Consider the following 16163-nt stretch of genomic DNA (forward strand, 5'->3'; position numbering starts at 1 on the left):
CTCTCATAGGGATTGGGCTTCTCGGGGTTTGTTTACCGGCATTGCTATGGTTTCCGGTCTTGTGTGTTCGAACGGTTTATTAGGTAGGCCCATCTAATAAATCTCTGTCTAATCAATGCTTCATTTGTTTATGTCAGTTTAATTTTGTTACAAGTTGAATGCAAATGAGCACTGTTAGTATTACAAAGGCACAAGCTCGTACTTGGCTGTTTTCAGTCTGTGTTTTTAGTTGTATGGCACATAATGATGGCATTTGGACTTAAAAAGCGATTATTTCGTCTAGACCAATTGATTTGAAAATGTACAATTTACTAATACTAGAAGCACTTCTGATCAGATATTAAAGAGATGTAATGCAAAAAAACACATTTATACTTATTTTCTTACCCCATGAGAATCGATAAGAGAATCGATAAGGAATCGGATCGATAAGCAGAATCGGAATCAGAATCGGAATCGTGAAATTCTTATCAATTCCCATCCCTAGTCCTTAGGGTGACTCAATCATGTTGGTAAACCTAAGGTCTTAACACACCCTTGTGTAGTCTCATTACGACATTGTGCGGTATTTTGAACAAAGTTCAAAATAGCTGAACCACCACACAAAATCTCAAGTCAACTATCAACCAGCCAATCACAAGAGGGACCATGAGCACAGAGTTCCCTGGTTCGCCCCCCGGTGCTTACATCCTGTTCTGCTCGAAAAGGCATGACATTTCGGGAAAGCGAAACAGAGTTGTTTGAAACCCCCTGTTCAAGCGTGAGCGAGAAAAAGCCCATTACCACAAGTGCCTCCCTGCCTCCCATCTACTTCACATCTACTCCCATCAAACGCCACGGCGTGGAGGCCCTAATGGCGGCGCTTGTGTGTCTAGTGCTTTGGCGATGCGTTTATTCCGAAGGATCTGCTGAGAGGAGCAGCCAGCTGCAGTCTCGACTCTCTCGGGGGTCAGGGGTCCATCGCGGTCAGCAGCTAGCTGAATAATAACACAGCCGGATGAGGATGACGGTTTGGTGGCGTAATGGCGTTGGGTTCCTTCTCATATCCCTCTGCTGAGGAATGAAAAGGCACGCAGCTCGCATTTGTCCACGTGTTCTGTTTATTGCTCTCCCTCCCACTCTCTCTCTCTCTCTCTCTTTCCACTCTTTCACTGACTCCCTCCACTCTCTCTCTCTATCTCTCCCACTCCACTCTCTCTCTCTCCCTCCCACTCTCTCTCTCTTCTCTTTCTCTCCCATTCTCACTCTCTCTCTACACTTTCTCTCCCACTCTCTCTCTCTCGCCCTGCTCTCTCTCCCACTCTCCCGCTCCACGCTTTCTCTCCCTCCCACTCTTTTCCTATCCACCCTTTCTCTCCCACTCCCTCTATGCTTAATTTTTCCATCACTCTTTTCCTCTTCCTTTCTCTTTCTAAGCACAAAATGTTTCGCTCTCTCCACTCCCTCTTTCTTTCCACATCCCCTGTCCAACTCTCTCTCTCTCTCTCTCTCTCTCTCTCTCTCTCTCTCTCTCTCTCCCAGGGCTGCCAAACATGGCCTATGTGCCATTTATAACATTACACTCAACCATGCAGTGTAGTTCCTCCAAATAATCCTGAAATAACGGGTTGTCCAGTGTCCACATCTGCCAGTCAGTGCACCGCCACTCACAATGTGTGTATGGCTGTGGCCGACGCTCTGACAACAAAAAACTACAGATCCCACAATGCATCCGCAATTCACCTACTAGCAGTAGTAGGTAAATAGTTTATTCATGATCTACTTAACTCGCAGTTCAGTCATTTGTCCTACTTCTGCTACTTATAATACTCATTAAAGTCGTGGACAACAGGACTGAAACAACGTTGCTTCATTCACCTGCACTGTCCATGTGAGTGTACTTAAGTAATTCGCTAAGTGGGAAAGAGGGAAAGCAGACTCCAATCATCACTGAAGTGAGAAGGAAATCGATTGACATGAGGTTGCAATGGACTTGATTGAACATAATTTCCCGATGCTTAATGCACACCTTGATAACCTCAATTAACATAATTAAAAGTGAATCCCAGATTGCTATTGTGCATTTTTTCAGCATTAGCAATTCAGCTATTTAACAATTAATTAATAATCAGCTTGGCCCCTGACACTGAAAAACCGGGCGGGCAGTTGATCTGAGTTGAGTAGAGTTCAGCTGGTTTGACCGTTGACCCTTCTATCCGGGGAGGAACTTGGGAACTAGTTCAAAACCCTGAAATAGATTTTTCTTCCATGGCTAGAGACAGAGAGCGAGAGAGAGAGAGAGAGAGAGAGAGAGAGAGAGAGAGAGAGAGAGAGAGAGAGAGAGAGAGAGAGAGAGAGAGAGAGAGAAACAAAATATACTGATATAGAGAGCGGGAGAGGGATATTGATAGAGAGGGAGAATGAGAGAGAGGGAGAATGAGAGAGGGGGAGAGAGAGAGAGAGAGAGAGAGAGAGAGAGAGAGAGAGAGAGAGAGAGAGAGAGAGAGAGAGAGAGCAAGATAGAGAGAGCAGAGAGAAAGAAAGAGAGTATTCCAGTGATTCCTGGTAAACTTTTTGAGTGTCTCCTGCTGATGTAGCGCCAGACTCAGCTCCCCATCACAGGCTTCAGGTTCAATAGGAGAGAGCAGAATATCTCTCTGGAACGACCCCATTACCGACTCCGACATTTTCCTTCTGGAGAGGCCAATTCCCAACCGGAAAAAAGGAAAAACCCAGTTGAAAAAAAAGTAACAAGGCAAAAAGCCAAGGAGAGGAGGAGTTTGACTGTGACCTTCAGCCACCAGCAAGAGAAAAGGGCCAAGTCAGCGATTTGAACCCAACCGGAAAACTAAAAAAGAAACAAACCGGGAGCTGTAATCATAGCTCTGCTGCCGACCGAGTTACAAACACGCTACCGTATCCACGGCAACACCTCGGGCAGTTTAACCTGCGTCTTCGGAAAAAAACTGAAAACTGATTTTGCACACAAAACTATTTCTTAGCTTCAAGGTCCAGCACCCATTGCCTACGGTGTAGGGATTCAAAAGGTTTCATATTCACAAATGTATGCACACACACACATAGACATGCACACGCACACACACACAGGCACAGCCTCACAGTGTCGCATTGCATAGGAAAGTTGAGATCACCACCCACACACGAACACACACACACACACATACACAATCCCCTCCCCCCCCCACACACACACACAAGCCATTGAATGAACTGAAGGTAAAGGTCCAGCAGTTCATGAATATTTCAATATATTGAAAATCGGATAAATGCCCCAACAGTGTTAAAAATGCAGTTAAACCTCAGCCAGTGGAAAATATACCACCAGAGAGGAGTGTAGTTAACAATCAGTTAGCTACATTGACAGTTTATTTTGACCCAGGTGGTGCCATGGCTGTGTTCCAGCTCATTGGAAATGTGAAAGTTCAAAATGAAATGTGTGCCATCTCAGCTGATGCATAGATGTTGTGTGACAGCTCATGAGAAAATTAAAAGTTCCTGAAATGAAAAGTCAGGAAATAAACATTTGGTGACATATTATTTCAGAAAATAAGCATGATAAACATTTGTGACATGTCATTTAAGAAAATAAACGTTGTAAACATTCGGTGACACGTAATTTAAGAAAATAAAAGTTGTATTCTTATCTCGTCTTAAGAAAAGAAAGATTCTGCACTATTCAATGTCAGAATACTAAAAACTGTGACATTTCCTTGAAGACACTACACTGACACCTCGGTCTAAGAAAAAAAAGGTTCTGCGACACATGAGAAAATAAATGTTCTGTGACATGTCATCGAAGAAACGAAAAAGAGAGTTCTCTGACATGTCGTTTAGGAAAGTAAACCTTCCCTTCAACCTCATTTTCAGAAAATAAAAGTTCACAAGCAATTCATCAAAACACCATTCTGTTCCGTCTCATCTGCAGAGCCGGTGCCAGTCGGGCCGGATCAAACAGCAACTCTTAAAGCACTCTAAAACACTACATAAATCAATAATAACAGTAAAATAAACCTGACCTTACACAACCACCTTTCCAGCCTTCCAGCGGAGAACCAAGGAGCCGACTCAGCAAAGTAAAAGTCCGGTGGGAGCGGGCGCCCTACTCACCGCGGAGGAGGCCGGCGTCTCGAACACCCTGCGCAGGTCTTTCAGTCGCACGTCGAAGCGCTCGCTGCTTTTGGCCTCCGTTGCCGTGGCGGCGGCTCCGGGTCCAGGGGGGCGACAGGAAGTGGAGCGCAGGGTCAGTGACACGCCGCTCCCCCCCCCGGCCTCCGCCTCGTCTCCGTTTCCTGATTGAGTTTCCATTGTTGTCGGGACGCGTATCTCCTTTCCCTCCACGTTCGCTTCTCGCTCCCCTTAGCTCACCCTGTCTCTCTCTCTCTCTTTCTCTCACTTAATTCTGGTGTCTCTCTACCCTCGTCTTGCCCTCTCTCCCTTTCTCTCTCTCCGTCTCTTGTGATTACAGAAGCAGTTAAATCAGCCAACTCTCTCTCTCACCCCTTGTTACCTCCTGTCTCTCCTTCTTGTGGTCTTTACACACACAAGCAGTTAACTCAGCAGTCTCCCCTCTCTCTCTCTCTCTCTCTCTCTCTCTCTCTCTCTCTCTCTCTCTCTCTCTCTCTCTCTCACAGCTCAGAAGGCTCGAATCTAAAAGTTTCACAGGTGGTTAAAGAGAATTCAAGAAAGAGAGAAAGAAGGAATGGAAAGAGTAATGGTAAGAAAGTGGTCAGAGAAGAGTGCTCTCTCACGCTCTCTGTGTGCAGACATGGGAAGAGGAGGAGAAGAGAAGGAAAGCTGGAGGAGGGAAAATAAGCTTTAGCCCTCCCTTTGCACACACACACACACACACACACACACACACACACACACACACACACACACACACACACACACACACACACACACACACACACACACACACACACACACAAACACACATATATAAACAACTGACACATGCCTCCTCAATATCCACTCACTCTCAAAGAGAAAGAGAGGAACAGACAAATAAAGACACTTAACAAAGACAAAAAAGCGGGAGGGAGAAGGAAAACTGAATAAACAAGAACCACACCAGCCCAGCCGAGGCAGGTCTGAGTCACTTTCGGAGCCACCGGCTAACAGTGCAATTCCCAGCGCAGGAAGCCAGACAAAAGCCCTGATGCCGTCCGGGAAGGGGAGCGGTGTCTGATTTGAAACCCCCTCCCCCACTCCCACATCGCCTGTTCTGCAATCACTCCGTCGCTCGCAGTCACTTTCAGACCTGTTTAGGGAGAATCTCATTATCCAATAAAGCCTGTGAATCACCACGGGCCTAACGAACGCCGATCCCTGCCGGCTTGGGGAGTCGCCATGACTACAGATCCATAATTTTTCGTATTGTTCACCAGTGAACCGCCGCTGTCACCGCCCGCAGACAGCGAATTCCCTGGCGATCGTTTTTTTTCCCCCCGCTCTGTGTGCCAACGAGGAAGGACAGGAAGTTGGTTTGAATTGGCACATTAATTATGCTGGTTTCCTGTTTGGGTATCCACACACTCTCGCTTTCCATCTGCCTGTTGCCGTTTGACTGCTTGTTCTCACAGTATGTGGCATTCTCTCACGGTGAGAATGTCCTTGAGTTTTCCCTGTGTTTGTGTTTTTATTTGTTTTTATGCGTGTGTCTGTGTGTTTGTTTATGTGGGTATGTGTTTGTTTGTGTGTGAGTTTGTGCTTTTTTAACAAGTTTGAGGGGAAAACAAAGATGTGCCAAACCACGGTAGAGAGAGTGAGCAGAGAGAGAGAGTGAGCAGAGATAGAGAGAGTAACAGTTAGCAGACAGAGAGAGAGAGAGAGAGAGAGAGAGAGAGAGAGAATAAGCAGTGAGAGAGAGAGAGAGAGAGAGAGAGAGAGAGAGAGAGAGAGAGAGAGAGAGAGAGAGAGAGAGAGAGAGAGAGAGAAAGAGTTAGCAGAAAGAGAGAGAGAGAGACAGAAAGAGAGAGACAGAGAGAAAGGAGAGTGAGAGAGAGACGGAGGGAGAGAGAGAGAGAGAGAGAGACGAGAGAGAAGCTGAGAGAAAGGAAAGAGAGAGAGAGACAGAGAGATATATTGGTGTCTGGAAAAGACAGCGCTGAGAGCTGAGATCGAGCATTGATAGATACTTACTGCGAGCCTCGCAGCCATGAATGACAGAATGAGGAGAAAAGAAAAAAAACAAGAGCGAGAGAGCGAGAAGGACAGGGAAACAGGGCCTGAAACAGAGGCGTTGACGGATCGCTATTCAACAGCAATTGGTTTCTTGGATGGCTGTAAATCCGAAACGAGCGGGTCCTAATGAATGGCCTGCTGATAGGAGCCCACTCCGAAGGCCGGGGCAGTGGACACGGCGGTGGATGCATAATTCAGAGGGCGCCATGGTTACAGTACACCTGCGAGAGAGTCACTTTCAGTTGGCTCTAGTGTTTGGGTCAATGCTTATTTTATCGGATCCGAGGGGTGAGGTAACTCGCCTGCGGATCCGATGTTCGCTCCGTTACACCACACCTCGCGGACCTGCATCCTGTTCTGCTAATGAGATTCACAACCGCGTCTCTCTCCCGGTTCTAATTAGAAAGTCTCTGAGGTTCTTTGGCTCTATATTTAGCGAAACATATTAATGCACCTTGATATGCACATATGGCAGCCGGATAGGCATACAGTTAGCGTACGCGCATACACACACAAACACACACACACAAACAGACGCACAAACACACACACGCATGATTTAAGCTAAGGCAACACTAGACTGAACAAAAAAACACACCGTTGTCATTTAAATTCTCAATCAACAGTAAAATGCTGTGTTCACAAATTCGGTGCCTGCCTTCTCTCACGCACATGCCTAGACCACTATAGCCCACACTCACGGCCTGAACAACTTGACAAATGAATCAGAGTAATAACCATGGCAGTAGCAGCAACATATGGTCTTTCTGGATGGAGTCTGTCAAGATGAAAACAAGTAAAGTGAAACAGGAAGAAAACCATGCAGAAAACACAGTTAAGTAATTAGGACAGGTGGATCCAATCATGGTAACGAGTTTGCTTCAGGCACTAGCGGTTTACACCTGTTTGTTTGTTTAAATCAGACTACAGCTAATGGGATAACTGTTACATATTGGGGTACCAGGTCATAGTAGGGTATCCTGGGTGTAAGGGGGTTCTAGGTCATAGGGGTACCCTTATCGTTAGGGTGTGCAAGTTGCTAGTGGGGTTCCCTGGTCGTTAGGGCGTACTAGGTCCTAGTGGGGATACCCTGGTTGATTTTATGTACAAGGTCATAGTCAGGGTAACATTCGTCCAAAGGTTGAAATCTGCGAAGAGTTTCTGAAACTTATTTCACTTATTTCCATGTAGGCTATTTCCATTTGGTCCAAAAGGGCTTCTATGCTTCTGAGCATTTCCCTCCTAACCTCAGAAAAATAAGGATTATGAATAGGAGGATTACCTCCTATTCAGTAGCATATCGTGCTACCATTTTGAATGACAATAACAAAGCTAATTATTTTGCTCAACAGCAGCAACTGCAACAGACTGAGCATCATGTGTTTTTACATGTTGCTGTATAGAGTACACTCAACTAGACACGTTGCACCATTGGCCCAAAGTTTCCACAAGTGGTCCCAAAAACATTTGATCTGTGTCGAGGATTTTACATTTATTAGATTGTTTTCAATTTCAAAATTAATTTAAAGGTAAAATATTATTCAATCAGTTAAAATACTTTTTTTTTTAAAAGATCTTTTGAACAATACGAAGGTTTGTTTGGAACGTAGATTTTGTATCTCATTAATAATCCACTAGCAGTAAATCAAATAAATGTAATGTGTTATGAAAAAATATATTATTTATTGTAGAGGCAGTAGGCCTAAAAACACTACAGACACTTAAAAACCGGAATGTTTAAACTTTAAGTAGTAAGAATAAGGCAAGTCAAGGAATGAAAAGGGGTATTCAATGAAAGGATACATGTTTACTCAATCTTGAACGGATAAGCAATTGCTAAATCATAATAAAGTCTTGTTTTTTTAAAGGAAATATTGTTATAGGCCTGTGCTAAATGTGCAGCATTGACTGAATTATACGCCTTATTCTTTCTCGGTCGCATCACCAGCGCCTCTTTCAGGCCTTTTCGTGTAGCACCAATGACTTGACGCATTTCCTTTAAAATGGACACGCTACCCTCTGCTGTTTGTGATGTGTAGTTGCAGCTTAGGATAGATTTGATAAAAATGCATATAGACTGTTTAAATATATATAGAAACATATTTTTAGATGTTGAATTGTTTAGCTATAAATTAATTATAGATTAATACATTCTGTTTTTGCCATCCACAACTACATCCAGCAAGGTTTTCAACAGAAAACCTAGGTTCTATTTAACCTACAGGCAAATACCTTTATTTAATATATTTTGACAGATTCCAATAAAATCACATTTAATCTAGGAAGTACTAGGCTACTTCAAATTGGGACTGGTGGAGAGCGCAAGGAAATGAAATGACTTTGACAAAGATTTCGCTCTTTTTTCTCTGATAAAATGTGTTTATCAGCTTATAAAAAAGAATTGACTTCCATACTATCGTTTTTCCTGCCTCTGCTATACGTATTTCTTTCTTTCATCAACTGCTAATAACGAACAGCAGGCTACGACACTGCCTTCGGGTGGCAGTGGAGCAAATAAATATTTGCATTGTAAACTTTAATGGCCTAGTATTCCACGTTGGGTGACAACATAATGAACTGATGGCTGATGGAAAATAGACTTTTACATAGGCTTTTATGCAGCGCTTTACTGTCCATTATGGCCACTTAAATCACATTTTTTCAATGAATGCCTGGCATTCAATCGCAGCTGTGTCAACAAACAAGCCACTTCAAACCACTTAGCAATTTATCTTGGCCAGGGACCACGCCACACACAGCGGGAAGCAGGAAGTGGAACCAGCAACCCAAACCCTCCCAGTGAGGTTGTTCGCGATGTTACTGACCCAAACTGGGTTGCAGGTTCTGCACCGATAGGAACCATGCTCTTTTTAATTAAAACATGGTATGAAAATCGGAATAATTACATACAATTTCACCCTAAACAAGCAAGCTCATCTTCAAAGACAATACATTGAGTCACTGTGTCTTGGTACTTCAAATATACTGTAAAAAAGACCAAAAATTAACGACGTCCCGGGGACGCAATTAATTGTCATCGGGAGGATTTTTATTCTCTCTCGGGTCGACTTCGGGACGAAGAGAATTTTGCGGGCACTGATTTCATTTTTCTGTTTAAGTTTTCAACACTTTCTGTGATGTTCGCGATCGGTGGAAAAAACTTATTTAATGGAAAGGGCTTCGTTCAATTGGTTGGCGCGCTCGCGTTTGTGTTGTTCAGTGTGACAGCGGGTGTAAAATCCCCCGTTCGTCAGGCTTTCTTGGTTCACTGGAGAAGGCGGGGCTGCGCACGGAGTCAAAAAAAAAAGTGGGCCGGCCCACCGGGAGACTTCCCGATCTCCAGCCTATGCTGCAGAGCGAATTTAAATCGCCGGCAGAACGGCCTGGGGGTCTAACACCGTCATTTATCTATATTTAATTTATCTAAATTTCATATAGGCTACATAGCAGCTGCATTTCACATTAATTGCAATTATTACATGGGTCTTCTCAATGCCATGGAACGCTCCGTTCGCTTGCAATGGGACCTTCACAACTTCCGACGGTGAATTATATTTGATAAGTCACCGTTGCTAAGTATAATCATGAGTATGATTGACCGCTGTCAAGGAAAACAACCGATTTTTCGCCTCTAATGAAGTCTCACTCCGCAAGTACCGGTAACTTGTCAACCCCAGCGACTTCGGTTGCTAATCGACGTCAACGTCTTTGGACTATTTCTCTGCTGATCAACACTACGAATGCTGGTGGTATCAAATAAATTGTAAAAAAGACACACCATGTGAAGTTATTGTTTCGTTTTGGCAAGTAGCCGTGTAATAAGCGGGATATGTAGAGAACATCGCCGGTCATGATTGAAAATAAGCCCCTTCAGGGCGAAGCAAGTTCGCCCTGTCGGGGCTTATTTTCCCGATAATTAACGGCGTTCTATACACTATCCCTTTTTACATTCCTGCTGCTTCGGGTTTGCCTTTGTAGGTGCATTGAGAGGATGAGCGGGCGAATCCGCTGTCAGTGCGTGTGCATGATACGCAGGTTTATCCAATAAGTGGTAGTGTACCCGCGCACCATTGGCATGTAGGCATAGGCGTCGATTACGGGGGACGGGGGGGACATGTCCCCCCCACTATTTGAAATACGAATTTTGTCCCCACCATTTTTAAAAATGTGCAAACCAATTGCAACTGAAAAAATCCCCACATACTCAACCGAAATCGTCAAGTCTAAAATCATGCGATAGGCTAGGCGCTCTCGAATACATCATTTATTAGATAGGCCTACCTAATAAACCGTTGGAACACACAAGACCGGAACCCATAGCAACGCCGGTAAACAAACCCCGACTCCCGAGAAGCCCAATCCCTATGAGCTCCCCGCGCTACGGCCATCCGGAGGCACACAGAGCTTTTGGCCGTGATATTATATATACAATTATATTATATTATATACTATTATATATAGAGCTCCGAGAGTCGCAAACGGCCACAAACACTTTCTCCTCCATGCTGCAGTACACCCCGGACTGCACTGCGCTGAGTTTGACGGTTGAACGCTGATTGGCTGTTACGTTACACATGTCACTCAGTGGCCACGCTGTTGAACGCTGATTGGCTGTCAGCACGTGAAATTCGTGTCAAAGTTGAAATTTGTCGCGCCACAAATCCTCGTGAACGCGCTCGCCTGTGCACGGCGAAAGTGTGGCGCGACAAATCAAAAAGACAAAAAACAAAAATTCTCCCGATACGCGTCTATACGTTCACTTTGCATGGGATCTTGTCGTCCCGTTGCGTTTGGTGTGAACGCACTGGAGAAGTTTCAAGACAGACAGCCAAAATTGACATTTTTATTCAGAAAATAGCCGGTCCTTTTGCTTCCTATAAAAAGCATGTTTGTGCACTGGATATCGATATGGATACGTTATCTAGCCTGCATGTGGAGGGCCACATAAGGTAAGAAATTGGTTTAGTAAACTTTGCTGCTGGTTCTGTTTGCTCGTGAATCGTGATGACCTGGCCAAGGGTTTCCCACGGTCCCAAGCGATTGTGATCTGATTCTGGTTGGTTCTCCAGTTAGTATGCATTGTATATATAGATTGCAGCTAGTAGCAGCTACACACGGTGCGATTGCTATGCCAATTGGGTTATAGTTGGTTTTGTCTGATTGAGATATGTGACGACTTGGAGCCTGGTAGGCCTATCCTGACATAAATATGTTCTCGCATAACCTGTGTGATTATCCTAAACTGAAGGGGATTTTATTTGCGGACAATTTTCTTATGATGTTGTAACGAGTGAAGTCTACATTGGTCCTTCGCAAGTGTTTGCTGGTGGTCAGGATTTGGCAGATGCAATTCTCCTCTGGGTGCTTGTATTTTTCTTCTTTTTTTAATGCATATGCTATAACATATGCTACCAGCAGCCCTTGCTCGTCTTCAAAAGGCTGATGCTCAGTACCTCGTTTCATTTCGTACCCCCTTTACAGTCTGGCATTGTTTGTCTGGTAAACTTTGTTGATGTCAAGATAAGTGTTAAATTGCCAACACTGTTCTTTGTCCTGTGTGCATTAGTATTAGGCCTACATATCCCGAGCCAATACCCTGGTGTTTCCAACGCCGTTTTGCAAAACAAGCCAAAACACAAACTGTGGTATTCAACTTTTATTGTTCGAATAGGATCTTCATAGGGCTGGTCCGAATGCCATTTTTCAGGCTTCGAATACTCGTTGGTTTTTCGGAGCGAATATTCGAATACTCGTTCCAGAAAAAAACACCATCAAAAACAACATTAATAATCCTTATATACTCCCTGGAACCGATTTTGACAGTATCTGCATATTTTGTTGACGATTTAATAGCTTTTGACCGTTAATTAGTAGGCCTAAGTAGGTTGAAGTTCCTTCGTTTTTCCCCGTGAAAGCGAACAGCTGTTGCTCCGTTCCAAATCAGCTATTCTCTGCCATCTCAGCCTTCAATTAATCCCGGAACGTGCATCTTTTCAGGGAATTTGTACAATAAATCCATAACCGAATATTGATTGTCTTATGTGTCCATATTATATCCATTATATTGACCGGGTATTCCCAAAACGCTCTCGCTCTGCAGCAAGCCAGTCACAGTTGATTGGCGCGGCGCTGTACAGCGAACGTAAACAAACAACTAAGCTAAGGTTTTAAGTATAACTTTTCCTCCAGAGATCCCGCTAATGTTGTGTTATAAAGTAAAGGGAAACAAGATATCTATTCTTCCTCCACCTCTCTCGCTTCTCTGCTTGGTGTCGCTGACGCTTATAGTTTGCCTCCCTCGCTCTGGTAAAGTCACGTAGCCTACGTGGAAAATAAATAAATAACGAAGCTCCGAATACTGATTAAGCTTCAAATACTAATTTTCCGAACCAGTATTCGAATATTCGAATAATTTCAACACCTGACAATACACTGTAGAGCATATTGTAATGCAGCGTTGACTGGATGAATAGCTTACATAAGGGTACCCAGCACTTTTCAGACCACACTCAAGCTTATGGTTATTGTCCCCACCACTTCTAAAAACAAACTGACGCCCTTGCATGTAGGCCTATGCGCGCTTGTCTCTCTGTGCGTCTGTGAACGAGAATGACAGGGAGAAAGATTGCTACGCGGGGTGTACGAACGGAACGATATTTATATTTCAAAATCGCTAAAACGTTTAAAAAAAAAAAGCAGAATCAATTTGTGGCGCTGTGTGTTGATTCTGTGGCGCTGCGTCACACATTGTTCTATGTACACGCACACACACAGGCACGCACGCACGCACGCACGCACGCACGCACGCACGCACGCACGCACACACACACACACACACACACACACACACACACACACACACACACACACACACACACACACACACACACACACACACACACACACACACACACACACACACACACACACACACACACTGTGGTCACGTAGATAGACCACAGTTCTGCGAGGGTGTTGCTTGTCATCTGGAAATAAATATATTATTTCATCAACATAATGTATTGTGTTTTTATTATATTATCAGTAGGCCTAAGTAACGACTCAAAATTTAAAAAATATTTATGGGAAAAATTCGGGACGATTTGGGACGGTTCAAAATGTTTTTCAGGACGTTTCCGGGACGGTGGTGAAAAAAAGTTAATTTTAACCCCTGATGTGCAGGTTATATTGGTTAATAACAGTGGTAAGTGTCATTTAGGGATATTCATAAATTAATATGAGATAAATGTATCTCTGGGTGGTCATCCGTTTTTTTATCAGCAAATTCTCTCTCTCTCTCTCCAAGGACTGGCATAGAGAGTAAGAGACGGTGAGAGGGATGGATTCAGAGAGAACGAGAGAGAGTGAGAACTACAGAGAGAGACAGTGAGGAGGAGACAGAGAGAAGGAGACAGTGGGTGGGTGAGGCAATGAATTAGAGAAAGAAAAACAGAGAGTGAAAGAGGGAGCAAAAGAGAGTGAGGGAGGAGGTGAAATAGAGAGAGCCCCTCACTGGTTCTCGCTCTTGAGGCAGAGCGATATAGAGAACTATAGAGATGGAAACAGGGAGAAATAGAGAGATATTGAGAACCAAAGAGATATAATTTAGGAGAGATAGTCTCTCTCTCTCTCTCTCTCTCTCTCTCTCTCTCTCTCTCTCTCTCTCTCTCTCTCTCTCTCTCTCTCTCTCTCTCTCTCTCTCTCTCTCTCTCTCTCTCTCTCTCTCTCTCTCTCTCTCTCTCTCCCTCCCCCCCCCCCCCCCCCCCCAGAGGTAGAGAGACATAGGGAGGGCATTAGAGAGCGGGGGAAACAGGCAGCTCCGAGTGGGTTTTAAGGAGGGGAGAATCTGCACCAGCTGGGTCTTTTGTCCAGGTCCCCGGGGGCCCAATTAGGCCCTGGAGCAGCCACCGGAGCCCCACTAGATAGCCCCGATGTGGGCTTCTTTTCTTCCACGCCGGGCTGGAACCTCAGTGTTCTTCATCACCATCTTCAATGTGGTCTTCATCACAATCATCAACATCATCATCATCGTCCTGATCCCTTGATCCTCTTTGTTATCTTAATCACCTTCTTCTTCTTCATCATCTTCACAGCCTTTATCATCATCACCACCATTATCATCTTCAACACCATCTTTATTGGTACGTTCAGGTCTTTATTATCATTTTCATCTCCATCTTCATTATCAACGTCCCCCCTGTCTATATGATCAACTTCGTCCCCTACCTTATGATCATTTTCATTGTCTTAATTATCCTTGCCACCTTTGTTATCATCTTCACTGCCATCCCCATCATGGTTTTATCATCAGCGCCACTTAGTTATCATCTACATCACCATCTTCTTTACCATCAAAATTATCATCGTCATCTTCATCACCCCCTATATTATCGACTTCATCATCTTCTTCATCACTGTGCTAGTCTTCTGGAGTCGCCAATAATGGACCAGACTGCCATTAATTCCCCATGAATGAGCTTCAGATGTTTTTGTCCGATCAACAGCAGTCACGTGTATTTGGGGGACATGCAGCACATTTTCAGTTGGTTTGCTTGATCTTCACGATCAGGACGAAATTCCATATATGGTCAATTTGAAAAAAGATGTAACAAAAAGAAACAAAGAAATACATAATAAATCGTATTCATCATTGTTTCGACATTGCAGCTTCATCATCACCAACGCTTCACTGGTGAACCCCCAAAAAGAAAAATCTGTTTTTCCTTGTCTCCTGTCTCCACCACTGACAGATGTGTTTTTCCCATGCGAGCCCTACGCCAACAAAGACCCAGAAGGCGGGGCCACGTTATTTACGGCGACGGATGTCGGCGCGTGCAGAAGGAGGACGCCGTCGTGTTGTAGCTGTCCAGACATCACGCGTCCGTATTTACAAGCCAATCAACTCGCCCAGATGGCCGTTACAGCAGCAGCAGCAACGCTGGGAGAGCTCTGATGGGTTCTGGGCTGCGTCGCCACAGACGTGACGACCAGGGCTGGAGATGGAAAACGCTCACGGTTTTGGAGTTCTGCTGGAGAATACGGGGGCGGGCGGTGGGTGGGGAGGGTGCTGAGTGCTGGGTGGGGGGAATTAATCTTGCAGTTACACACATTTTGGTCCAATAAAACCCCAGGCAAGCCAAGTTAATTATATATATTTAAACAGCACCCTCCTCTGACACAAAGGCCGTTCACCACCACACACACACACACATCACGAGAAATAAATAAATAGCATATACATACTAAATGCCACAACTCTAAATAGTAAACATACAAGGTATTACAACCACTACTATTAGGTAAAGTCTCTCTCTCACTCTCTCTCTCTCTCTGTCTCTGTCTCTCTGTCTCCCTGTCTCTCTCAGGCTGTCTCTCTCTCGCTGTCTCTCTCTCTCGCTCTGTCTGTGTGTGGCTCACTCTCCCTCTCTCTCTGGCTCTCTCTGCCTCTCTCGGTCTCTCACTCTCTCTCACTCTCTCTCTCCCTCTCTCTCTCTCTCTGCAAAGAAAATCCCCGCCTCCACCCCTGACAACGCACCCCCTCCTCCCTCTCCTCCCCCAGTCCCGCCCCCCGCCCCTCCTTCCCCAGCACCCCCCCCCCTCCCCCAGCCTCCCCCACCGCCCCCACCGCCCGTTGCCATGGAAGCTGATTGGAACGTAGGCTCAGTCTGCTCCACTCTGCTGCAGCAGTTGGAGGCTGTGAGGGAGCCACCGCAGAAGAAAAAAAATAGATAAACACACACACACACAGTGGAGGAAAATAGAGTGACGAATTGACATGATATTATTGAGAGAACTCATTGTGATGGCTTTATTTTTGAAAATAAATAACGAACGAAGAAAAAATGACCCCGGCTTAACGCATGGATCTATGATCTAATGACTGACATTTCGACTGATAACTAGCGGGTAGAGCCTCGGTCGGGGGTTAGCGTTGGACTGCATCGTAACACCAACTCAATGTTTCTTTTTACACATAA

The 16163-nt window shown here is 44.7% G+C and overlaps 1 protein-coding gene across 2 annotated transcripts in view; it reads right to left on the reverse strand.

Annotated features, from left to right (window-relative positions):
- xirp2a (xin actin binding repeat containing 2a) overlaps positions 1 to 4778 on the reverse strand; it is a 65891-nt gene extending 61113 nt beyond the window's left edge. The window contains exon 1 of one of the 2 annotated variants that reach the window (XM_056587433.1): positions 4108 to 4778. In XM_056587433.1, coding sequence (XP_056443408.1) covers positions 4108 to 4305 — 198 coding nt within the window. In that variant the 5' untranslated portion in view covers positions 4306 to 4778. Of the gene's footprint in view, positions 1 to 4016 lie in introns of both variants that reach the window. The other variant, XM_056587434.1, reaches the window with a different exon arrangement.
- Positions 4779 to 16163: the final 11385 nt, after the last annotated feature.

This window comes from Gadus chalcogrammus, chromosome 4 (assembly GCF_026213295.1).
Source record: "Gadus chalcogrammus isolate NIFS_2021 chromosome 4, NIFS_Gcha_1.0, whole genome shotgun sequence".
In the NCBI taxonomy this organism is placed as follows: Eukaryota; Metazoa; Chordata; class Actinopteri; order Gadiformes; family Gadidae; genus Gadus; species Gadus chalcogrammus.